This window comes from Columba livia, chromosome 1 (genome assembly GCF_036013475.1).
Source record: "Columba livia isolate bColLiv1 breed racing homer chromosome 1, bColLiv1.pat.W.v2, whole genome shotgun sequence".
In the NCBI taxonomy this organism is placed as follows: Eukaryota; Metazoa; Chordata; class Aves; order Columbiformes; family Columbidae; genus Columba; species Columba livia.
In genome coordinates, this window is record NC_088602.1 from 131,024,974 (window position 1) to 131,052,435 (window position 27,462).

Sequence of the window (27,462 nt, forward strand, 5' to 3'; positions counted from 1 at the left end):
ATCCCAAGTCAATTAAAGGCTGCAGGTGCGCAAGAAGCAGAGAGGCAGCAAAGCCAGGACAGCTGACCCAAGCTGGCCAAAGGGGTATTCCTGACCACATGATGTCATGCTCAGTATATAAACTGGACTTGGTCGGGGGACAAATACTGCTGCTTGGGAACAGACAGGCTATTGGTGTCACAGGTGATGAGCAATTGCATTTTGCATCATTTGTGTTGTATATTCTATTATTGTTATTGTTTTATCTTCCTTTGCTATCCTATTAATCCGTTACTATCTCAACCCACAAGTTTTTTCTTTTCCTCCTTCCAGTTATCTCCTGCATGCCACTTGAGGGGGTGGGATGAACAAGTGATTGGAGGTCATAGCTGTCCACAACATGTGGTTCAGTCATTCCTTTCACCGAGATGTCAAAGAGAACAAGCTATTCTTCGAGGCAACATTATATATTTATTAGATAGAAACCATTTTCAGTTTCAGAGGGACGCATGCCCATGATTCACATTGATGGAGAAGGAAGACAATGAGAACATGTACCTGGAGTGTCCCCTTCAGGAGATGACAAAGGTGGAGTTCAAGATATTGTGTCTCTACACTTATCTTCTGCAGCACTTTTCAATGCCAGAGCTTGAAATGCTCAACATAAGTTAAGGAAATGGACATAAAAAACCCCTCATATTCATGCAGACTATTATTTTCATTTCTCAATGAAAAAGTGAGTCCATCCAGATGACTAGCCAGGCTGCTATAACACTGCATTTGGTATACAAGTTGAAATTCAAATCTCTGGAGCATCCCCAGAGGACAGCTCCCAGAGGGGATACTCTGATCAGTACGGAGTGTGTGGTGCATCCTGCCTCCTCCTCAGACAGCGCTTCTTGCCTCCTTGAGACACCTCTGGCAGAAAGGAGTTGTTTGGCCCTGGCTATGGCCAGCTCTCTGCTGTCTTGACACACTGGTCTTGCACAGAGTTACCTTTCTGTTTTTGCTTGGCCAAACCCAGAAAGCTGTTAAACCCCAAGCACCTTCCCCATACTTGCAGTCTGTTTATACAGGGGCCATAAAACTCCATTAGGAGTCTTGTTTCCCGGGATGCTTTAAACTCTGGTGTGATTTAGGGCTGAATGGAGTTACTATGAAAATAAAGTAAAAAACCCCTCTAATTATGATACCTGTTCATTTTTTTTTTCCTCATAAGGGTAAAATTATTAAATTCCATCAACTGGAATTTCAGTTCCAAAATACTGAATTCCTCTGCCTAAGGCGCAAGAATGCTAAAAGGAAATTGTAGCTGCATGAAAGTGAAGATTGAGTTGTTTGTATTTGGGAATGTAGCCACAATTCTGAGAGGTAAGCCATTGAAGCTTGCAGAAATGGTATGAATCAGAAATACTCGTGGAAGATCCTGAGTAGAACTAACAAAGAGAAGGCATAGGGTTCTGTAATGCTAGAGAGTGTGCGGGTTTGCTCTGTCTCTGGCTTTAATTGGTATTTGTCCTTATCACCCAAGTCATTTACTGCAATATGAAAACACAAGTACTACCTAATGGATGCCAGAGAACTTCATGAAAATTTGTCACAGATTAATGATGTAGAACAATTGCAGTGGTCAAACCCATAATCCAGTAGCTGCTTATAAGAAGCATTAATTGTAAAATAGGCCTGACACTGGCACAAGTATGTATGTGCTTAAATGCTTGTGCTACTAAAAGCGTCTCTAGTTCGAGCAGTAAGAACAAAGCCCTTTTTGGAATACACAAGCTCATCTTTACTAGGTCACATGCAGACATTTTGGCTGTGATACTCATTCCTATAGCTTCTCTTAAACAAGGACAGCCTTCCTAACCATAGAACTTGAAATATTATAGGGACAGAAAGGAAGATGCATCTCGATGTTTTGGGTAATTCAAACAATGGGCCAAAGCAATCAGGAATTGCATAAATTCTTAAATTCATCAGTTAAACCTCATGTAACTGAAGCAGAAATAAATATTTCTATTACTTTTTCACTCAGGAAATCCAATGACCTTGTTAAACTCCAAGTACCTCTTTATTGAGAATTGTGGAGCATTTATTAGACAAGTTTTGACTCCTCTGTTTCCTGCAGAGAGAGACCTAACTGAAACAAGTAGAATAACACCATGGAGGAAAAAAAGGACAGACCTCTACAATCCAGTGCATCTCTGCTTTTCAAACCAACTTCCACCACAAAGGTACTCCTCTCTCAGTAGACAGAAGGCTTATGAAACTGAAATAAGACTGTTGACATTCCAGAAAAAGTGAAGAATACACATATATCTTCACTAGAAAATTATGGATATAAAATATGCCTCATCATAATCAACTTGTATTTAAAAATATGCCTAGTAGCTTAAAATCACTTAAGCAATATGGTCCAAGGTCCAAGCTTCATTAAATGACTGAAACACATTTTAAACTTCTTCAAGATTTTTTTTTTTAATAGGACGGGAAGAATATAGCTTCTTATTTGGGCTAGTCTCACCTCTAGACTGTATCAAGTCCATTTCTCCATTTGCCACAGCAAGTTTTTTTAAAAAGTAGATACAACTGCAATTTTCTTGGCTAAAAATTGTTAGGCATTCTCCCTAGCACAACTCTGTATAGAAGCTTTTAAGGTGTTTAAGGAATAACACTACTGTAATTAAAGCAAGCTGCCACAGACCAATGAATACAAAGACACAATACTTTTATCCTTAGTTCAGTAATTATGCTAGCATGTCGAATGTGTTTTCACCCACTTACAAACCTGCCAATACAGATACCCAGCATTTGATCTGAAAGACCTTGAGATTCAGGAGTGAACTCACTCTACCAATTTCTCATGCCTAATGAAGCAAATCTCTTCCACAAAGATAAAGCGAAACTAAGATATCACCACCAGAAGTACTAGGAACACCTGTTTGTCCAAGTACCAAATAGGGCAAGAGGCAAGAAAAAGGGCATTTTACTTCTATTGTTTTCCCTAAAGCCCTTTTTGGCTGATTTTGTCTTCTTGCAGTCTGATTGCAGCACACAATGTCTTAAACTTGAGTACTACTATGCACTTTTTCTAACACTTTGTAGACCCTTTTAGAAATGGGGAGAAATGTTTTTTGTGTTTTGACTGATACTTTTTCAATGGGTTAACACCACACAACTCAGGTACAAATAATGCTTATCAACTTGACGGAAACTGAGAAAAAAAAACAAACCAAACCAAAACAAACAAAAGAAAAGAAAAGAAAACAAACAACAAAACAGCTGTCTCACAGAAACAGCTATTTAATTCTACAGGTTCAAAAGCATCGAGCCACCATTACGTTAGCAAGAAGGGTTATACATACCTCCAAGGCAGATTTCTGTACTGTAATTTGGCTGTAGACTCTAGAACCTTCTGGGCAAACAGTCCTCAGTTCCTCTTTATTGAGGGAGAAAAGCTGAGCGCCTGTCAGCACACCAAGGCTATTGACAGTCCTGTGGTCACAGCAAGGGAACAAACAAGAAATAAGAAAAAATACACTAGCCAAGGAAGAGTAATAGTTTGGCTTCCAGCCATGTTATCTCAGATAGGGCTACTAAAATCAAGACAAAACTTAATGCAACAGGACTCCTGAAGTCAGTTCAATATCTAACAAATACCTTTTGGTGGAGAAATATATATATATATATAAATGTATATATATATATATATGTATTTTTCCTAAATATACCTCTATTGATCTATAACCACATGGATACTGATGGATATATATTAAGTATATATGTATATACATATATATACATATATATGTGAAAATGAACTATTTTTTTCAAGGGTGCAGCTGATCTGTCTTGATTCAGAAGGCTGCTTGATTTTAAAAAGTGGGCAGACCACATCCTACCTAATAACTGACAGAAAAATAATTTTAAGAAGTTTTCTTCACATTTGTATTCAAACTTACACAGGGTTGAATCCTTTGGACTGTAGCCACGCTTTCACATCCTCAGGTGAAGAGTCATAAGTGATATTAACAACTGGGATGTTTGGTCGTGGCACATGGAACTTCCTCTGGGCAGCGCTCCGGCCAATGGTGAGTCGGTGAACAAGTTCATCCTGCACCTCCTCCATCTGCGATTTCCTGCCTAGAGAGACAGATGCCCCACATGAGTTATTCTCAAGGTTCCTTTATCAAAGCCAGGTAGTTTCTTATGCTCCTCTTTAAATCTTAAATTTGTTTGTTTGTTTGTTTTTAAAGATTTATTCCCTAGATCTGACTGAATTATTATTCTCCTTTTTCCCCAAGCAATATTTTAATATTCCCACTCCTCTCTTTGGGGGCGGGGGGGATAATAATAATAAAACTATATATATTCAACTGAGACTCCAGAATGAGGAGATAAGCTTGATGTTGCACAGAGGCATAGATCAGTCTGGCAGCACCCAAGTTGTAAAAGAAAATGGGCGTAGAGGGTTATCATTTGTCATTGTCTGAGTTTCTTCAAATAGAATTATGATGTTTTAAACATGAAAACAAAAATGATGAGGAAGAATGCTCATACAGTGCCAATCACTGTAGGCAATAAACTATTAGAGTGATCAAATTTTTGAAGGGGTTTTGAGAAATATAAATTCACTCCAAGTGAATGCTGATTGGTGAAAAGTGACTGGTTAACTGAAACAACGTGACATTTTGCATTAGAAAAAGAAGGAAAAAAAAAAAAGGTAAACGAAAAAGAGTGAGTTCTCACCAGAGACAGAGGAATTGGGCAAGTTTTGTTTTTTTTTTTTAAACTTTTAAACAAAACTGTACAAATACACTATCCCACAGAACCCATTCATCTGAAGCCTTTTGTTCAGCTGGTGGGCATTAGCAGGTGAAATAAAATGCTTTTCATGCAATTTAACAAAGTAAATTATAATGAGACTGAAAATTGTTTAAAATGCATATGGAAAGTTCTATGGATGATTTTACAAAAATAGGTAGAATCCAAAAGGGCATAAACACCTTTTTGAGCACAGAGAAGATACCAATTTAGCACAGTCAACTCTCCATGTAGTAACTTTGGAATCACCATAAAAATACTTCGACACACAACTTTAAGTGATCTCAAAAATTCTCAGGATTTCCTTGCCAAGATGTTTTTAGTCACCTTTACTCAACCTTCTCACTTCGATACAAAATAGTAACTTCTCTAATGCACTCAAATGGCAAAAGCCATTCCTTTTCTCCCATTATACTGATAGCAGCAGAGGCAAACGACACAACTTCAATATGAAAAAACTGTAAGGCAGTAAGAATACTTCATTCTCTATCTTCCTTTTATCCTCTCCCAAAACCTCTTCAAGGATCAATATCTCTAGCCAGTTAGACAAATAAAAACAAGCTTTACATAGGCTTTTAGGACTTTTTTTTTAATCATGACAATAAAAAAATAAAATTCCTTGGTTTAGCCATTTTATCTTTCTCTTTTACAAAACAGCCCCAGGTCAAAAGTCGACAAAATATCTTTAGTAAAATATTTGAGGCATTCATGCTCTATCATGTATTTTTTCCCCCAGAATGTGACTCAGAAGGCCAAATAACATGTGCTCTGTGATATGTGAAGGTCTGAGATGGGATATATTATACAAGTAAAGCCTTTAGACAATGTTATCAAAGCATGTACCAGTTATTTTCCCAAACAGAAAGAGTGCAAGAAAATTGCTACTTACTTTCTATTTACACAGATTTTGAAAGACTTACGTTTTATCTAGACCTAGACTATAACAAAAGATAAATATTTAGCTGTTAGATAACAGATTCTTACTGTTGTTAGAAGTATTATCATAAATAAACAAGACACCCTCAGTGCAAAGCAGCTACTACACTGCCTGTTCTTTGCAGGGTTCAGGTGGGTGCTTGGGCAGCAGGTAAGGGTAAGGGCTCTGCCCCTCACCTTTGCAGAGACAGCTGTTCTGTGAGGACTGTGAGGTACCTGAAGTCCATTAACTGGGCTTGAGTGGCAGCTCTCAGGAGGGCACAGGAGCTCTTGTGCATGGCCCAGGGCCTCTAAAGCGGCTGAGAGGGCAAGAGATGTCTTGGAACCACTTACACTGTGACAACCCTTCATACCTCACACCCTGTACCTGTACCCTGGTCTTCACATTATCCATCTGTAATGCATAGAGGCCATCGTGGATTCAAGGAAATACATCTGCTGTGGTACGCAAAGATCATCTTTGACAGAAATAAAATGATCATTTTCGTGTGTGTGAAGTTCTTCCTCACTTTCTGTATCTTGTATAACTATTTGGGTTTCTGCTTCTATTTAAGTAACAAGCCGCCCAAAATAGAAGAAAGGCAGAAGCTGGCCCTACTGTTTCTTTGAACAACAGCAGTGAAGCCTGTTCCCCTTCCATGTTGTTCTCCATTTATAATTTCCAGCCAGCCAGTCTGTTATGTGAAAAAAACTAAAGTCTCAAAGCCTTCCTAAATTCAGAACTTAGGCCAGAGCTTATCTACCACCAGGCAATGTCAAAACAGGTTCCACCAACTGAGTGTGGTTATCCAAGCAGGTATGCTTCCCATCCACTGGGCATAGGGGGGTAAAGAAACCATTCTGCAGAAAGGATTATGCTTGGTGCCAGTTTTTACCTCACATGGAGTGGGATTTTCTAATAAGGCAGGGAGGCAGGGTATCAGAAAAGCTGTCAACTCTTGAACTGCAAAAAGCTCATAATTTTAACAGCTATTACTTTAATAGTTGTAGCAAATGCTTGCCTGCCAGTTTCAGTTATCTTTAAGCCTAGCAATCACATTGCTTAAAGTGTATTTAGGACAGAAGTTATTGGCTAAATAAGTTCTCCTAATCTAACTTGCTTTTCAGTCAATACAGAGTAGGAGCCTCAGCAGCAGCTGGGCTTTATATTTACAAGATGGCCTTAATCAAAATATTTAATAACTGTCACACTCTGCTGGATGCAGGTTACCATGTTTTTCCACCTAAAGGGCTATAGAGTATGTTCTCTTGTCCTCCTAAGATAAGGACATGACAGTTTGCCCAGTGGCCTGCCAGTTGCTGTTGCTAAGTGTACCTGATTATAAGATGAGTCTCCTTCAACACTATTACAACATGGTTCCTAAGTGTAAAAGAGCATAACTGGTTTGAAAAACAATTTAGATTGTAATGTGGCAATGAGTTCAGGTGGAAAACATGCATTAACCAGAAGACCAGCATGGGCATTTACAGTGTTGAAAACCACTGACTGAAGATCCTAAACAGTCATTAAAGGAGAGGATTTAGGACTGGGACAAGTGCAGAAGTGTTTTGTTCCTACTTAGGATCCTGATTAGCAAGGGTCAGAAAATGTGTATTTTAAAAATAGGGTTAAAGCTAAATATTTCATAAACATTTATCTGAAAAACAAGTTTTTAAGGAATTTAAGCCTTAAACAAAACACACAGGAATGGGAGAAACACTTTTTTTTTTTTCTTGCTTCTTAGATCAACTTACGGTCCACAGGAACTTGCTTCTGCCGCTGGGTGTCTCGTCCAACACTACCACCACTGTCACTAGAGGTGCTGCTTTGGCGGCTGATGGTTTCTGGTGCTTTGGGCACAGGAACCGGTATAGGTGCTGGAGTGCTAGGAGGGAAAGGGACAGCCACGGGGACAGGAGTGGGTGCTGGAGGTGGCGAAGGAGTAGCAGGAACTGGATCAGGTTGTTTCACAATATAGTCCATCCTCTGTTTCTGAAAAGATCCAGAGAGACTCAGTTTGACAACAAAACTTGGACAAGACATCAGACAAACTCAGGTTTCTGCAGAAAATGCTGGGATGCTTCACACCAACTGATTTTATTTATTACACAAAGACAACTTACTTGCTAGATAAAGTTCCAAAATTTGCCAAAACTTGATTTTGCATCAATATTTGGCATCAATTTCCTTCCCTTTCAGACACAAAATTCACAGCAATGACATAATCTGAATCATTTCTTTCAAGCAGATGAGTTCTATAAATGATATTTTTTTTAAAATCCCAAACTTCTATTACATGGCACTAACAGCTTCCAAAATTTTTGAATTGTTGGACTTTATCAGTGTAAAAATGTATATTTTAGAGATGTCATGTAAAAAAGTGAAAAATTAATATATCCTGCCACATCTAAGCCTGACTAATAGTTTAACTAAGAAGTCACTGAGGGTAGGATACCACTTTTTTTTCTGTAATGCAGACACCATTTAAGAGGTTCCTGCTCCTCCTATCCATTCAGTTGTGCGTTTTCAGCTACTTCTGTGGTCACTACATGCCACCCCAATGCTATAATCCAATTGAAAAAAATCCAACTCCACAATTCTTGGAATAGGGCCTGTTGTTTCTCTTCCCCCACTTTGCATAATGTTCTAACAACATGAAAATTATCTTGCCGCTAATAACTAACTTATAAGCAACCCAAGTGACAGACAAGCCCAGAAGCTCACACACAAACTGTGCTGGCATTTTCTTTCAAACAGTTCCAACCCCACATCTAACTGTTTTAACAGTACTCTCTCTCCACAGTTTTGGACTAGCACAGCTTTCAAGTTTAATATTAAAGTTTATTTGCTCAATAGGGATGCCTCATTTCTTAGTTATGAGAAATCTGCTTATTTTGGTATGAAAACAGATGAGCGCATTCCGCAGATTCATTGTTCCTTCCTGAAATACCCTTCCCTACTTCCTTGGAGGCAGAAGGTTTATAGCAAATCAAGCCGGGAAATATTGGTAGGAGCCATATGTTAGAATCTGAGCAGCAGATCACTGCCCTGACAACAATCAAACTTCCATTAAATGTCAGCAACTGCACTTATACAGGAATTCCCAACTCGGTAATTCTAACTGATGGACAAGGCATTTTGTAGTGAATGTAAACTGAGACCATTACAGCTGAGCTATGCAGAGTTACAACAGCAAAAAATTATCCCATCAGTTTCTATGGCCTGTCAGTTAAGCCTAAGAAAAAAGTATTTTGTTTCCCTTAGACAATTTTTCACTTAAACTGTAGTAGTGAGCTACTGAAGCCAACATATAGTCTAATAATACATTAGCCATTAAACCTCTTTGTGTTTTTTTATCTTAACATTTAGTTGTTCAAAGGCATTACTCTCAATTATTTTCTGACTACCTTGTGCAGTGCATTGTGGGGAGATTAAAGAAAAAAATAATATGACTGACTTTTCTGTATTCTGTTACTTCAATGTTAAGACAATAAATGTTTTTTTAAATGTCAAATGCCAAGAAAAGTGAAATTCATAATATAAAAGAGAACAAGCAGAATAAGGTATATTTACAGAAGCCTGTCCTTTGGTGGAAAGGCAATGCCCTAATATGCATATAGTAAATATATCATAACTTATGATATATAGATGTACTGTGGTATATGCAAAATTACTTTAACAAATTTTAAAACTTCAGAGCTATTCAAATGTTCTCACGATATTCAGCTTTTAGAATTCTTGTTCACAGATTCCAATTGCTAGACTGTTATTCCCACAATGTACCCTCATGTGTGCTCCAACATTCTTAAACAACATGCAAGGAATAAACAAGGCTTTTTTAATGTTAGAGAAGATTCATTACAAACCAAGGCATCAAGTATATACCACCATAATTGTAATCTAGAAAAAAATGATAGATAAACACTACACATAGTTTTCAATAGATGCTACTGATGTAGTTTCAAAACATGTTGTACTGTGATCACAAGTCTCATCAAAATGACTTGCTGGAGTGAAAATACAAATTAAACTGGAAGCATCACTCAAATTCTAAATTTACAGATGAAACCACATGGAAATACACTTCACGTTTTGTTGAACAGTGCCCAAAAGCCAATTATACATTCTAATCACATTTAACATTTCTTTTTTTAACACTTTTTCTAACTCCAGATCTTTTGAGGACATACACACATTCATCCAATCACTTCTATGCATTGCTGCAAACAAAACAAGCATGCACTACAGAATTCAGTGACTACATCATCCAAAAGAGTAATTTTTGAAGTTCAACATCAGAAAAGTAATTTCGTTACCTCTGAAAGCTCTCCCAGCAATTGCTGTGAGAAAAATGGAGTAAATCACATCAAATAGCGTTATTAGAAAGGGAAAAAGTAACTGCCTTACACATCTCTCCTGAAATTTCATACACATTAGCAATGTAAAACAAATGAACATCAGTGCTAATAATTACCTCTTCTTACACACTAAGCAACTCACATAGTTATTCTCATTTTCTTCTTTTGAATAATGAGCAGACTGTTGGCTACCAAACACACATATGTGACACCTTATAAGCAATGAGCTCTTTTCAAAGCATCCACCCAGACAGAAATTTAGAAAGAGGTTTAATGAAAAAAAAAACCAACCCAAACAAAAAACTGACATTGGATTGAAATCATAAGATGAATGTAGAGAACTCTCGCATCTATAGAACAAGAACAATGAAGTCACAGCAGGTATTAATAAAAACTTATTTTTTTAATTTAAGAAATGTTGACTAGCTTAGAAAATGAGGTAAAGGTCACCGCTGACAGGTGTGTACTTGCTAATTTGCTGGCAATGATCAGAACAATTAACAGTTCTGGGGTTTTTGTTTGTTTTGGTGGGTTTTTTTGTCATTTTTGTTTGGGTTTCTTTGTTGTTGGTTGGGTTGGTTTGGTTGGTTGGTTTGTATGTATGGATTTGGTTTGTTTTGGGGGCTTTCGTGTTGTTTTTTTTTTTATTTTATTTTCCTTTGGTTTTGCTTTTTTTTTTTTCCTTCTTTCTTGTATATTTTTTTTTCTAAGAATAAACTTGGAATCCTCAATTCATATAAATTGGAACGAATCATTTAAATTATTTACAACAGTGATGAGACACACTCATTAAAAATCTGGATATACCAAAAAAGATTGCTGGGACTATTTTTTTCTTCTTCTTTTTTGCCAGAAAATCTTTGTCTTTACAAGAAAAAAACAGAGGTCCCAAGGCTTTTTTTTTTCAATACACTACAGGCTACATCTTGTCAAATATCAAGATTCATTATGATTTGATCTATTTTTAATGTAAGCAGAATAATATGTTTGAGCAAAAATGCTAACAATATCAACCCTAATTCTTGATCATTGTAAAAAAAATTGGAACAATATATTTACAGCTACACTTCGGCATAAAAACAGGGAATATGTGTATTCAAACTATGGCAAATACAGACTTAGCATTAGAGGTGTTGGATACAACTGTAAATAGCATTAGTGCTGGGATATGCTCTCATGAAGTTATCACAGACACGGAGCTTCCCATTTACTGTCTTTCTGAGCATTTTATTGCCACGTTCCTGTATGCACAGCAACAGGAGTTTGACATGAGGGCTACAGAGGATTCAGCCTCAGATCTGTGAGGAGCACGGTGCTTTGGATATTTTCCTGAGACTCACATTGGCAATCTCTCATCCTGGGGCATGTACCTCCTAATTTGGCTATATTTTAAGAGAGAAGAGAGAGCCAACTACTTGCCTACAACTAAAAGTGACAATGAGGTATCCAAGACTGGAAGAGGTAATTTCAAGGGAGGTCTTTCAGCCCAGTTTCCTCTAGTAGGTTCAGCTATTACATAGAGTCAACCAGCTGCCTATGAAAACCCCATTACAAGGCACCTAACTAGCTCTTGTGGGGTGTAAGGAATTTATTATTTTATTGAATTTAAAAACGTGCTTTGCTAGTCTTGCCAGAAAACAAGGAGTAAATTAGGATGGAAGAAGGAGAAATTCAGACAGTCTATTTATTCAAATTGGTATTAGCTAGACTAGTCCCCATTTCTTAAAAAAAAAAAAAGAAAAAAGAAAAAAAAAAAAAAGGCAAACTGAAGACTTTTAATTCCTATCATTAAACCAACCATTTTTACAACTACTCAGTGCATTTTGCATAAGCGGCATCCCATAATTTGGGACTGTATCAATGTTGAATTAGACAGGAAACAACTTAAAAAAACCAAACCAAACATTACAAAGTCTTGGTCTGATGGCAAATTTAAAGACCATTTAATATGAAAAGAAGTAAAAGAGATACTGGCTTTTGGTGAAAAATTATTTAGCCACTGCAAAATGAACACCTGGCAACTGCATCTCTTTGTCATAAAACAATTCATGATCTGCAGGAAAGATAAGAATTGGCAAAAGATGAATATGACACTATGACACTAACTTGGAGCACAAATGCTGTGCTTGAGGGGAAACAACTTCCCACAGAGATATTTTAAGTAACATGCTAAACAAAGAGACTTGAAAGAAAGGTTTTAATGGTAGATTGCCAAGAAATGCAAATGATGCTTGTCCCAAGAAAGGTGAAGACTTTTGTCTTGGTGTTTACATACCATAAACATGCCTCTTAGATGTAATGTCACACTCCTGTGGACAGTGCTGTTTTTTTATAAGACTGCAGGACTGCATTTTGCTTCACATTTGTGCTCTGTGTCTCGTGCTGTCTACACGCCATCGCTAACCTAACTGTCTCACCTCACAGAGGGCATCATGAGATTAATTAACATGCCCACCAAGATACACACTTCTAGCCCAAATATGTTCCTCAAATTCCTTTTTCAAGATCATAAAAAATTAATAAAAAGCACAATAAAAAGGAAATATTATGTTTAATTATTTTCCAGGTTCACCAGCAATACTTATACAAAAAAAGAAACTAGAGTGCTTGGGAAACTGTTTATGTTCATACACAATGAGATGGTGAAGTACCACTGCTGGTTCACAATAAAAAGGCAGACTAAATGGCCAACAGCACAGGAAACTGATAATCAATAATTAACATTAGTGGAAAACATAAATAACCAGCAAAATGTTCTCCGAAATATACAGAAATACCAAACAAGCAAAAATACAGTTTTCCTGGAACTAATTCAATTGACCAGAAGAAAGATAATGTTATAGCCTCTGACTCACAAAGATGACAAAATATAATAACTAGGATATTGTTTGCAGTGTTCCTGCCAGAATCATCTTAGACAATCCAGTGCTTTCAAGTAATTATGTGTGACCTGGATCCTGAAAGGGACTGAGAGAAAAAATAGGGTCTAAATCTAGTGTGTGGACTCAGACGCCACTAGGAGAGGGAAGAATAAAATAAACTTTACTCCTCCGAGAATAATTGTGATAATGAGGTATCCATCTCTCAAAGAAAAAGTGTCCATCTGTAAAATAACTGAATGAAAAAAATATCTCTTTTGATTGAATCCTTAATCCTTCTAATAATCTGGAAACATTATTTGGTTGGCAGTGCTTTGAAGGCCTTTAGTCTTTAAAGAAACACACTAACCTTGTACATAACACTTATCTGCAGCTTGAAGCTGACCAGGGTGCTCAACACAGCAGCCAGTCTGCTTTGAAAGCAGTCTTTGGAAAACCAAAGATGACTTAGGGGTCTGGCAAAAGCTGCACCACACCAGGCACTGAGCCTGCTTGTGTTCAGAGTCTGGCAGAGGCACTGATAGGAACAACTTCAATTTCCTGCTCTACCCACACGTTCTCCCGTTTGACCTTGGGCAAAGTAGTCAGCCCCTCAATGCCTCATTTCTCTCTGAAATAGCAGCAACGTCTCATAGCACTGTTATGAAAATAAATAGGGTTATGCAAACAGATCCGAATGAACCATGTATCTGTCACAGGGAAAGAGACAAATGAGCATGCTCAGGAGTGCTAAAATTATAATAAACACCCTAAAGTTAAGAACAACAGTACTGACATGTCTTGGTAAAGACTCCCTTTATCCTGTGTAATTCATTCTATTCCTAAATAATGTCACGGTATTTCAAGCTCATATTTAAGTATCATAGAGCTAAAATTAAAACAAAACATGGGGAACAACCTGCCAGAGGGCAAATAAAATTATCTTAAATGTTGTTCTGTGACCCTAATTTTCACAGGTCCATGGAGAATGCTTTAGAAAAATGATTATTATTTCTCATGTCATTATTTCAAACAGAAAACTTCAAAAACTGCAGCACATTACAAAGAATAGTGTAAGAACCTCTACTTATAAACCACACTCAGTCTCAGGATTTCTTGGCAAATTCCAAACACACAAAATTACATGCACCATAAGAAAAAAAAAAATCATACCCTTAAATCAGGATTTAAAAAGCACTCTAGACACATGCTTCATGACACAGACAGGCAAAAGCCATAATCAATTTAGAATGAGCTCATACATTACAGGCAAACAATTAGGGATAAAAAAACTCAGAAGTGGCCTGATTCAAGCCCAGCAAGCTCAAGACAGGTCTACCACATTATGGTGCCAGAAATAGCATAGGACATAATTTCTCAAGAGGTTTTCTATATCCATGGCAAAACTGGAAATACTGCAAAAGGTGCAGCTTTCACAATAGCTGTGCACACAGAATCCAGAACAGCAACACCTTTGACTGGGACTTTCAGATGAGTCTGCAGCAGAGACAGTCAATAGTAACATTATGGCATTAGGCATTTCGGCATTTCTCAGTTTTCAATCATCAGCTGGAGTATGTAGGCACAAGGAATGAATATTAAAATAAATTTAATTTAACTTCAACATGAGTTTGGTTTGCATTTGGACTGAAAAAGTCTGATTCAGAGGCAGGCCTGGAATTTCTGTTTAATCCAAACTTGTTTGCCTAATTTTTCGAAATCATTAGATATTAAAGGGAAGAAACAGGCCTTAGAAAACACCACCTGTTATTTTATGAGCTTCTGGCCCACGTAAATGTTGTCTAAAAAAACAGGTTACAACTTTATCTTGTATATCCTTACTCAGGTGGACAATGGCACTGATGTAAGATTTTTTTATTATTATTTTATCCTCTAATTCTCTTCAACATATAAAAGAAACAACAACAACAAAATCTTAATTGCACACCACAAAGTGAAAGAAAGAAAAGCAAAATTAGGTCACAAGAATAGAGTGTCATTGATGCACAGGGATAGTAATTGAAAAATACCTGCAAATTCAAAAGCCAAGACACCTAATTTTATTACTCCAAAGTACAGTAATTAAATAAATAGAAGACAGAGACACACAAAGACAGAAAATAAAAAGAAAAACTAGTGTTCACTCTCCTAGGAAAAACAAAGATGACTCTACCTTAAATAATTCAAACTCCTTCTTTGGCATCAACAGCTATCAATCCACAAAGGATATTTGCAATTAAAATAAATGCATTTACATCCATTAGGAGCAAAATTACCACTTCTAAGCAAATAAGCAGAAAAATACCCAAACCCTTGCAGGACAACATTTTGCTGTATCACTATCATCTTTATTCTCATGTTAGACTCTATATAATATTCAAATTCAAGCTGACAAGAAAAATAAATCTTTACACATATCAGTGGAACATGCAGATAATTTAGCCTTGCTGTGAATCTCTTCCTCCTCCACACGCACACATGCACACTTCACAAGAAAATTTTGCTCCTAAGGAGCAGACGGTACCTGGATAGTGCGGGTATACGCAGGCTCTGACCATCCTAGAACACCCTCTTGATTTCTCAGAGGATCCAAAATGTTGTTTGGCACAAAGCCTGTGCCGCCACTTTTATTCTGAACCTTCCACCACTGCTTTCTGTCATCCAGAATCTGAAATAATTTGATAAATTAGTCACATATTTTTACTGACTTTCCTCCTGCCAGTACTTAGACGGCGCATCATTTCAAAATAAAACCATAACTTTGCCAGGTTCTGCGCTTGCCAACAGATCATACACAGATGTCCGTAAGAAACCCTTGTAGGCTTCCTAAATTATCACTAATTCTACATGGTTATATTGCACTTTTCAGAGCATGGCTCTCAAGGAAGGTTATTGAAGAAAAGTGTGTAAAGAACGTCTGTAAACTCAGACGTGCTGGACAATACAGCAGAATGAAAATTAATACTTGTGCAGAGGCTGGCATCTCTACAACCTATTTGCTGCTGAGAAAATGAATAAGTAACTATTAATAACCCAAGGAAAAGGGCATCTTTCTAGAAGACCACAACTCTGAAGAGAGAGCACTTCCGAGTAAACAGGGAACTGGAGCAGGATGGCCAGGAGAAGTCCAAAATCTGCCGTGCAATCTCATACATGACGTTTTCTCTCTCTGTTGCTCCCTCTCTTCCAAAGGTGTCCAGCTTTCTGGGTACCACCTCTTGCAGGAAAGGACAGGATTTCTCTATGCCCTGTGCGTACACAGTGTCTGTGAAAGCAAGTTATTTAAATACTACTAAATGAGGCTTTTAAACGCAACACCAGAGAAGATGGAAGAAATGCACAAATAAACTTCCAGCATGGGTATCTACAGAATCAATTCATAAGTCAGTACAGAATCTCCATTCTTGTCCACGGTGGAAAACAAACTGATTGAACTTTCCGTATTAATGGTGATAAAACAAACAGATTGAAGTAATCATGAAGGACAGCCATACTATCCACAGAAAAGGTGCTCTCTATGTCGAGTAGTATCAGAAATGTGTGTTTTCTCTTTGCAAAAAAGATTACCTCTACGATCTCTTCTTTCATGACAGAAAGCTCACTGCTGTTTCTTGCCATAAATTCATACTTGCATTTGGCATATTTCTTGGTCTGTGCTTTGCTATGTGCTTCATAGTTTCTGGAAAGATCAGATTATTGTTCAGTGAGACATTAAAACAAATAAACACAGACAAAATGCCCTTTTCCAACAATCTGCAAAACATTTAAATAAAAAATCCACCCCACCATAACATGATGCTGCTGTAGAACTACCTACTCCTAACACACTGATGTAAGTGCAAGAAAAAAAAAAAAGGGGGGGGGGGAAGCAACAAAAGAAAGATGTGGCTGAGCTACATTGGACCTCAAGAAATGGTAATCTTTATTAGCTCACTGCTTGTGAGATAACAGCTTAGACTGGCAGGTGCCATTGTTTTACAATAAACTTGTACACTATATTTAGCCTGTTTTCCTACAGTAGGTTAAACAATCATTTGCCATATAAACAAATGACTATACTTAGTAGATAATGGATATCTTGTGCTTTGTATGAAACTGTATTTCTAGTGTTCATCATAAATTGTTTCAAATACGTAATAAATTATTATTCTTTTGCCATCAACACCAGTGGAATTAAACTCTAAAAAATGCGCACCTGCTGTAGATCAGTTTCTTAATTGACCATAAGGTATCATCAACTCTAACAACCTCAAGTTATTGTGTATCATTAAAATTGAAAACTAACATCTTGTCAGTTACAAACAAGGTTCATTGTAGAACATGGAATACCACAGTTTAACTCTGTGTCTTTCTGCTTCCTTGAGGAAAGATCTGTTCAGAATGCCTTTGGGTAAGAAGCCACTATAATAGTTTCTTTGACATAGTTGCTCTTCAAGTTGAAAGATCCCTCAGTTCCATCAAAAGAGGTCCAAAAGAAACAGTAACATTATTCACTGATTACAATTACACCCAACAACCTAAATCCATACCAGGTATTAAAGTTTAAAAAAAATCCAAACAGAAAATGAAAACACAAAGCAATCAATGGCCTGAAATGTTGCATACAACATCACAGCACAGGGATAGGAATGCAGACTGTTGCTGACGTTGGTGCTGTGTAACCGTGGGTCCCACGTGTCCCTGAGCAATCCATTCATTACCTAGCTATTGCATGGCTGTGGAGAACTGTCGCACTTGACTTGAATAGCAGAACAAAGGAAGAGTCATATCTAGATTGAAAGATTATTTGGAAAGAAAGAGAAAACACTAAATGTGTTTAAGGAGAGAGTGAAAAACATAGGATGAACCCAGGCCTGCAGAACAGCTGTTATGAGGCTGAAAGATGTGTGAGTAATCTCAATTTTTTCCCACCACCTACTCAAAATTCATATAATTTTTAACTCCTTTCTTATTATCTCAGGGATATGACTAATGTACCTCTGAAGGTACTTTTACTTTTAGGCTGTCTTTCCAAACTCATTTCACTGTCTTCCTACCTGACTTCCACACCTGACTATCCCAATCCCTTCAAAAAACTCAGGAGGAATTTAAAAAAATGCTTATGTTTCAGTTTTACTCCCCTCTGTTGTAATCAACAGCAATATCTCCAGAACATGAGCAATGGCTGTATACTTCTGAAGAGACCATAATTCTTCAAGCCCAGCTTAAACAGCCAAACCATTAACTTGGGGCAGAAATATTCTCAACAGTTCATCTACCTCCACCGTGTTTTCTTACTATTAGATACATCAGCCTCCTGCTCATCCATGCATGCTGCTCCAGAGCCTAGTGGATTACACAGGCTTTCAGGGTGTTTTTCTTCAAATGACAGTGTAAAACCAAACCACGCAGCATACTAGTTTGAAATCCCACACAACTTGCTGAAAAACCATACAGTACACTTTCAGGGTCAGAGAGAGTCCCTGATATACCTAATATCCCACTGAAAGCTTAAGATCCTGACACTTAGATCACCCAAGGAAAGCAGACCTTACTGGAGATCCTGGCATGTTGGAATAAGGCTCAGTGAAGTTGCCTGTGATTAAAATTTCCTTGGACGAGGTGTAACCTGCTTGTCCCTCAGAAGGTAGTGGGTGGCTTGGTCACTTGCCTTTGGACTACTCATTAGGAATGCCAGCTTTGAACAACAACCAGCAAACAATGGCTTAAATGATCAGCTTGAATTTCTCACTCCCTCCCCCAAACCCACTCCTTTACCTACTTCTTCACAGATGCTTTAAAGGGAAGTTACTTGGAGCAACACATATTCACAGCTTTCCTCCAATAATTACCTCCTACAAGGCACATATTATATATCTCAAGAGCCAGTTAAGAAATGGGAGTTTGTGTTGTGTTGAACAGACTGGTAGGTAGGGGCATGCTGTGGATGTTTGCATCAGTATTCGCCATCTAGACTCCCTCCCATAGTCAGTGGTGAGAAAGGGGCACCACTGCAGGACTGCTCTTTTCATATCTTTTAAATGATAGGACAAGGGGCAATGGGTACAAACCGGAACACAGGAGGTTCCGCTTAAATTTGAGAAGAAACTTCTTCACAGTGAGGGTGACAGAGCACTGGAACAGGCTGCCCAGGGAGGTTGTGGAGTGTCCTTCTCTGTAGACATTCAAAACCCACCTGGACACATTCCTGTGTAACCTCATCTAGGTGTGCCTGCTCCAGCAGGGAGATTGGACTAGATGATGTTTTAAGGTCCCTTCCAATCCCTAACACTCTGTGATTCTGTGTGACTAATTTCACCTTACATGAACTGCTTCATTTCTCTTTACTTGCCACACAGAAGGCTTGGACGACTCTCAGTTGCAGCCAGATACACTGATATCATCAATAGTTCAATTCAACAAGACTCAGTCTCTAAACCTGAATTGCAGGCAACAACATTCATATGGAATACTCTTACTCAGAAAGGACAGAACAGGTCTTACTTATCACATTACAGATAAGAAAGAAAGGAATTAAGAGTACAGATCATCTAGATTTCAAGGTGACTGATCCTTAGACAAGAACTCAAGAAGTAGCCAAGTTTGAGAAAATGATTAAGAGTTGATTACTACTGCTGCTGTTGCAAGGAAAAATAAATCCAAAGTTCAGGAAAAGAATCAGGTCCTCAACCTGCACAACACATGGGAATTCGTATGCATGCAGATTAACAAGAGGATCTTTTAGCACATAGCTCAAAACTAGGGATTATGCAAAGATTTTCATCAAAATAGTTATATCAAAGCTGTTTTAATCAGCAATCCAATCCTAAAAATTTAGCTGAAACATCTTCCATAGCTCATAAGCCAAAATACTGCTCATATGGTGTATGTGGAAAACAGTTGGGCATGGGGGAACAATTCCAATATTGCTTTACCAATGTACTTCCACAGCTTGCGCTGGCATAAATTCTCCCCACATACAAGGCCAAGACTCCAAGGATCACTGCATTTGATCTTGTAAAGCTATTTGGATTTAGGCTAAAATGAAGGGCATGAAAGAGGATGTGCAAAAAGACACTGGTTGCTATGCAAACACTTTAGAGAATTTTCTGTAGTGTTTGAAAGAGAATGGAAGAAACTAAGACTTGCTATTCTGAAAGTGGATATTTATGCACCAACCCAGAAAACAAAAAGCAAGAGACTATGCAGCACAAAGCAGCTAAACAAATCAAACAATCATTCAAAACAAGTATGAATGAACCTCAGAGCAGACTTGTCATTCTTTGTAGTTCTGAAAAGAGCAAAGAATATCTTTAGAAACATAAAACAAAGCAGAAATAAAATCTGGACCCAAATAGGAGGATTCTGTGTTCTCAGTTGGGTTGGAATTCCCCTATATCATTTTTGGCAAATGCACTGAATTAACAGCATACATAAACAGGCTAGTTTAGTAGAAATTATAATGAAAGAGTCTTAATGATGTGCCTTAGAGAAGCAAAAGCAGAAATAACCATTGCTAACCGGAATCAGTTCCTCATAGAAACAATGATCTGCTCCAGACACAACCAGAGGTAATTACAGACCCCGCCACCCCAATAGCAATAAGTCGGGACAGTTATCCACAGCACCACGTACGCCATTGATTCAGTGTTACCTATCTACATGTCGGCTAACAGTTTGCTTAAAGGCTGCAACAGCCGCCCCCTGGTCCAGCAGAGGCCCTCTTTTGTAAACTGTGTTACTGAATGCATACCCATCAGACGGGGGGTAGTCGGGAACACTGGGAGGCTGGAAGACAAAAAAGAAACAAAGCCACAAAGTGGATTAGTGTCATCAACAGCACCGCCTCGCTCACTTAATCCAGCACCCCAGCATCTCTGTCAGCATTCACGCATCCTCAGGTGCTCACGGTTCTGCTATGAAAAGTTAATAACTTCTGCATTTCAAATATATAGACAGAGAGATCAAAAGGATAAGAATGAAAGAATTTCTATCCTAAGTCATCCCACTGCATTAATATTGCAGGGGATATTCTTTAGAAAAACAGTTCTCTGGGGCAAGGTCCATGTCATCTCTCAAATATCACTACAGGAACACAACTTATAAACAATGGCTGAATGGCTTTAAAATAAACCACACTCAGACACTGCTTTGAGCTTTTGTTTTAGATGTACACTTAAAGCCAGAAATCTCTACAGTAAGTCTGTATAAGAAACAAAACCTCCTGACTAAAATTATCACTCTATTGCAGGTTCATAATATCAAGTGGCTCCTTTATGTCACCCTCTCACTGAAAATTACTATAGTCAAAGAAGAAATGTAAAAAGAATGTGACAGTTGGTATAAATAAGGATTTTAATTAAGGAAAATAATCACAATTTATCACAAGCACACATATAAGAATATTCAAGGCTTTAGGAAATTCTTTCTGGGCAGCAGGCCTAAAAGAAAACTAAAAACAACACCTTAAATCCAGCAATACTACTTTGCTTCTAAGTAAGAATTATTTTAACCACCATTCTCCAAAACAAAAACAATCTAAGCAGCTCATTTCTAGAGAGTATGGTATTGAAATTGCTCATAATAGATATTTTCCTTATACCACCATATAGTTGCATAAGTTAGAACAGCTGAGATTCATCAAAAATTTTCAAATCTCTAAGACTAGTTTGTTGGGGGGGTTGTGGTTTTTTTGTTTGTAATTTTTTTTTTTTTCCCACCTGTCTGTGTGGCTACAGAAAAGCCACTCACCTAATTTCTGCCTCCAAGTATCTGACCAGGCACCCAGAGACACTTGCCTAAAGGGCTGAGGGTTTATGAAAATAAATCAAAACCACACATAACTCCCCATACACACAATACTCTTTAAGACTACATTATTAAGACGTATTTGAGAAAAAAAAAAATCTCGGGTGTCACCTAGCTTATACCTTACATCAAAGGACACCCAGGAAGCAGGAACTTATTTTACTTCACGCACTAATTATTTACATTGCCTTAGCCGCACAGACTCTATCACGAGTTCCCCGATGTTTCACCGAACCAGCTCCACCTTGAAACCCACCTGGTGGGAGCTGAGTGTGTGTCTAGATCTTAAGATTCAGGACTGGAAAGGAAAAAAAAAATTTTATATATATATGTGTATATATATATATATACATATATATATATATATATATAGGTAAAGCTTCTTTTCATGAGTGGGACCCTGCAATACACTTTGCCAGATGCCCAGTCCCTGCCCAGCAGTGAGGGTAGCTGTATGCACCCCTCCACAGGCAAATGCTCACAGAAGTAACTCGATATTAGAAAGCTGAACCCTGCTCAAAACCAGAAAAGGCAACTATGACAATTATTTTTCAAAAGCACAAATGGCAATCAGGTGGTCCTACTGAAATCCTTCCCTTGAATCTTCTTGCATATGTGCATTTTTGTCACTAACAGATTTGTCAAGATCACCACTACAAAATTAAGATAAAATCCAGTATCATTGCCTTAATATGCACTCTGAATACAGTACTGGTGTAGATTGCTCAAGGAAGATAAGAAAGGCTATGGACTGAACCTAGAAAATTCTAGGTGCACTTCCATATCACAGCTGTTAACAGATGAAGTCGGATCAGCTAACCCTTGATTTAAACTAAACTTAGCATGGAAAAATAAAATAAAATTTTCATTTAAAGCTTATGTCCTCCCAACAAAAAATTTCAACAATGAAAACTTTTGTATATTCTAAAAATGCAACAGTGGGGGGGGGGGGTTTGTTTTTTTCTTTTGGGTGGGAGGGGGCAGGTGTTTGTTTTTGTTTGGTTTGTTTGTGTGTGAGTTTCTTCTTTTGTTTTGTTTTGTTTTGTTTGGGTTTTGTGAATAAAGAAGCAACAAACTCCACTTTTATCCTTAAAATTTTCACATAAAAAAAGTATGTTTGCTGACCCACTCTACTGAAAAACTGGGGAGCATAACCTTAAGAGTCAGCCCCTCTAATTCTCAATGAAGCCAGAAAATGCACTCTGCTCTCTCTCTAGGCTTTAGAAGGTGGTCCATGTTTCCATTCACAGAACAGAATAAGTTATCTTTTGCTAAATTAATCACATTTCTTGGGAGAACAGGATGGGAGAAGATTCCTGTGCAACAAGACTTCTAATTGGCAGCTGTTTTTCAGAAGTCAGCCTAAATTACCCAATGTGGCATTACTCTGATAGCACCACCAAATACTTTCTAGCAACACAGTGAAAGTATCAAGAAATTCTTGAAAGGAAATCAAATTCCACATTTGGGAAGAAGTACCTTAAATCCAAAACTCCTTAAAGTGGTGTGGGTGTTTTTTCTGCTCATGGGTGTGTGTTTGAGAACACTTGGGTTCAAGTTCTGCATCAAGTATATATATTCAAAATCAATTGGATCTGAAAGCACAGGCCAGTAATCAAACTGAACCATAGGGACTCGGACTGTCATCCCAACTGAGGTGGGAAAGTGCACCAGGTTCAAGCAGAGCAGTGGGCAAAAGCCTTATATTTATCCTAATCACGTTTTTGATGGATAAACAAGTATTTGGTTTCACATAACTTTAATTAAGTATACTGAGCTTGCACCGACGTAGCAGACATCAGACCATGGTTACTCCAGCAATGTCAGAAAATACTTCCTTTATGAAAGAAGCAGTTGGTGTTGCCTTCAGCTAATTTACAAAACACTGTCACAGACAACCTACCTCAGTTGACAGTCTTTTCATTTCTTGCTTCCGCTGTTGCTCTGCAACATTTGCCACGGACTCAGCCAAATGATTGAGTTCTTGCTCCTTCGGAGCTCCCATGAAGTTCAGCAAAGGAGGCTCCCAACCATTTCGGAAACGGGGGACATAAGGTGGAATAAAATGGTCTTTGGGCCAGTCCGCTCTGTATGAGAAGCAAATTAGAGATCTGTATCTGTCCTGGTTTTGTTAAAAAACAAGTTTCTCTTTTAGTGAATTTACCTGTCAGCTAAAACCTTCATATTAGCTGCGTTTTCCTGGAGAACCAGATACATGTTTGGGTAAACATAGCAATGGAATGCAAAGTTATTGATAAGCATGGATGGACATCTCGCGAGAGGGGCAATGAGAAACAGGTGATCAATAAACTGACCAACTCTGTATAACATTCCTTTCACGTGAATACTTCACATAAAAGTGGGAGGTCACAAGGATCTCGTCCCTTTTCCCTTCTTTCCCTTTTGCTTATGGCCGACACTAGGAGAGGATCTTGCTAGTCATCCCTGCAAACTGAGTCCTAGAGAGAGACTGAATCCAGCTCCAGTTGGCTGCAGAGTCCAATCCAGGAGTTCGGGTGCCGGCTCTGCAGTCGCTGAGACTTTCAAGATTGGTTTTGTATATTTTGTATTATTTTCTCTATTCTTATTAGCAGCATTAGTAAAACATTTTTAATTTTTTCCAACTCTCTTCTCTCTGTACTTCTTTACCTCGCAATCGCCTGTCCTTAGTGGGAAAGGGGGAGAGGGAGGGATAAAAGGGGGAAGGGTGGAGCGGGGAGGAGGTTAACAATACATCTGCCAGGGTTTTATTGTCACCCTGCAATCTAAACCCTTGACAGTATCTAAGGCCATATAAATACAGGTTTAACAGGTTTCCTAAAAATCAAAATTCTTTAGAACTTTTATTAGTATAGAGGAGAGGCTGCAATGACAGTATAGGTAGAATTGTGCTAGAAAACAGAAAAATCTGCAGAAAACATTTATTGACCACAACTATGCTCAGTGCTGTGCCCTGCAGAAAGAAACTGCTCCTGCCATAAGGACTTGTCAGTGGTAAAACACAACACATTTCTGTCTTGTAGCAAAGGATGAATAGAAGAATTAATCACAAACAAATCTAGGATTTGTTTTCACTCTTATATGGTGAAAAATATTGCAGTGCTCTGTTTGTGTGAATGCACCAGACATAAGACTTCAAAGAAACAGCCTTCTTTATAAGAAAGTCTGAAAGTAGGTGGGAAGCATGGAAGCTTAGGGGGCCTAGCTACACCTAAAACAAGAACTTAAACAATGGCTTTTACTGACCAAAAAAACCCCCCAAAAAAACACCACCACACAGCAAACCTCTACATGCATCAAAACTCAAGAATTACTATTATTTGCTGTTTTATAGTTCAGACTGATATTTTTAAAATACTGTATTATTTTTGAGAGCTCCACTAGCATTTCCTATTGCAACACAAAATACCTAAATGAATGCTTTCATGGTCTGCCTTTACACTATACATAACACACTGTCCTGCAATATAAATTACTGTTTCTTCACTGTGGAAGCAAAAACAGGAATGTACATTACAGTCTTTTAACAGTCTAATTCTTCACACTGCTCAAAATTAAGGGACAAACGCTGCCAGTAACACAATGTACAGGAGCAGTGATGAATTACTAGCCCATTAGCAGGCCTGAGCTAGGTCAGTAAACCTTGAGTGTATCATTCACCTCTCCTGCTGCACCACAGCACAGTGTACCTCTGGATATTGAGATCAATCAGACCATCATTTCTAATCTACATGGGTCAACTAACTATATTCTAAGTGATTCATTCTTTACTGACCAGCATGAGCTACTTCTCTTTCCATTAAACTTTTTTCAGAAGGGACTAAATTAATGGTGATGGTAGTTCCCAAGACAAAGAAGCCCATTATTTTACCCAGCGATCCATTTTCCCTGCATGACGCTCCAAGGCTATGAGACAATTTCCACTGCCAGTCCCACCACGAGCTGCTGTGAAACCAGCAGATCTTGAAGCAGGTAAAGACAAGCAAATGGTGTTTTGCTGGGGGAGGTAAGCTCCCTGGCAATCACAAGGAGCGGCAATTCCTGTTTCTAGCTCTTTTTGCTGTAGCAGGCCGAACAATGGGCCCAAACGATGAATTTGGACATTTCTGGTCTTGCAGCAGAGTGAGACTAAGGAAGGGAAAGACCTGTAAGTCAACCTCCCTATTCTGAGAATGTTTGTCACTCCATCCTCTAGGGATTTCCATGCAGCCTTCCTTACCAGCAAAACACTCAACTACTTTTTAATCAATCAATTAATTAAAGAAACCCACTTGGTAGATGTTTATGTTCAATTCGAAATCTAAGAGCAAGGATGAATAAGCATAAACTACATTATGCATTTCCAGCCCAAGTGATTGCATATTTCATCATCATCAAATGTACTTACCTACGCACTTTGCTAATTTAAGCTTTTTCTTTCGCATGTTCTATTTACCTGAGTAATTTCAAACCATATACTTACCCCCAAAACAACAAACACATAAAATCCTTATATTTTAGCTAAGCCTAACCATAACAGTGAATCCATTAAGTACAACGTGTAGGGCAGGAGTGTCAAACTCATTTTCACCTGGGGCCACATCAGCCTCGTGGTTGCCTTCAAAGAGCCAAATATGATTTTAGGACTGTATGAATGTTATATTTATATAATTAATTTATAACAAATAATAATAATATAGCATTTATATAATGATAAATAATTTATATAACATTTATATAATTAAATGTTATATTTATACAGTCCTGGTGTAAGGTATGCACATGTAACATAGTTAAACCAATAAACATTGTTTAAAAATTATAAGCATTTTCTTTATAGCATTATGATGCTTTCAAAGAAGTAAGCACATTAGAAATTTTTAGCTTTTGATAATTATTGGAAATTGAAACTAGAAATCTGTATCCTGTTCTTCAACATTTTGTCGCTTTTTATTGCAGTTTCTTCAAATTGATATTTAATGAAGTCCACACAGCAGGGTTGGAAAAATAATGGTGAAAAACAACTTGAAATATACAAGGGACTGTTCAGAAAAAATATCTGCAAGAGGTTATATCAAGTTCTTGATACCCTGGACAAAATAAAAAATTCTGTCTGAAATTTCTCCCTCCTTGAGATCCCTAGAAATCAAGACACTCCCAAATACCATTGAGATTAAAAAGTTCCTTTCCAAAAACATCAAAGAATGGTTCTGAAGAGTCCAAAGCCTACAAGATTAATTTTTATTTTATTGGGGGGTGGATAACCAGGGTAAGGTCATGTCGATAAATGTGAGTTAGGAGATCATCTGTAAAATATGCAAAGGCTTTTTTTTTTTTTACCTGGCTTTGGTCCATGTGTCACCCAATGACATCCATAACTGCCCTTCTTCACTTGTGACAGTATATCGCAGGAATTCTATAGTATCTTTTGTTAAAAGAGGGCTGAGTACTGTGCCAGCAAGCTCTGGACCTCCTGTTGTCTGTACCACCTAAATCCAAGTATTAAAATAATACAAAGAATGCACAAATTGTCAGTAACTTTCCATTATTATGAATATAAGTTATCTACAGTGCTACTATGAAATATTTACTACTCACAAAAACAGACCCCCCAAAAAAAACCAACCAGCCAAACAAAAAAAACAAACAAAACAAATCTGAGAAGCAAGCAATGTGTCTTAATGTCTTACAGTTTAACTATAGCATTTATTGTGGAAGAACTGCTGTTCTGGGCACCAATCATTTTATATTCAGCCCCACT

At 37.8% G+C, this 27,462-nt stretch overlaps 1 protein-coding gene across 12 annotated transcripts in view; it reads right to left on the reverse strand.

Moving 5' to 3' along the window:
• EPS8 (EGFR pathway substrate 8, signaling adaptor) overlaps window positions 1–27,462 on the reverse strand; it is a 145,414-nt gene that overhangs the window by 3,200 nt on the left and 114,752 nt on the right. For 11 of the 12 annotated variants that reach the window (XM_065030116.1, XM_065030149.1, XM_065030124.1 and 8 more), the window contains 8 exons: window positions 27,042–27,190; window positions 23,626–23,809; window positions 20,569–20,702; window positions 16,503–16,614; window positions 15,460–15,603; window positions 7,474–7,711; window positions 3,942–4,122; window positions 3,345–3,474 (listed from right to left, as the gene is read on the reverse strand). In XM_065030116.1, coding sequence (XP_064886188.1) covers window positions 3,345–3,474; window positions 3,942–4,122; window positions 7,474–7,711; window positions 15,460–15,603; window positions 16,503–16,614; window positions 20,569–20,702; window positions 23,626–23,809; window positions 27,042–27,190 — 1,272 coding nt within the window. The remainder of the gene's footprint in view (window positions 1–3,344; window positions 3,475–3,941; window positions 4,123–7,473; window positions 7,712–15,459; window positions 15,604–16,502; window positions 16,615–20,568; window positions 20,703–23,625; window positions 23,810–27,041; window positions 27,191–27,462) is intronic. The other variant, XM_065030187.1, reaches the window with a different exon arrangement.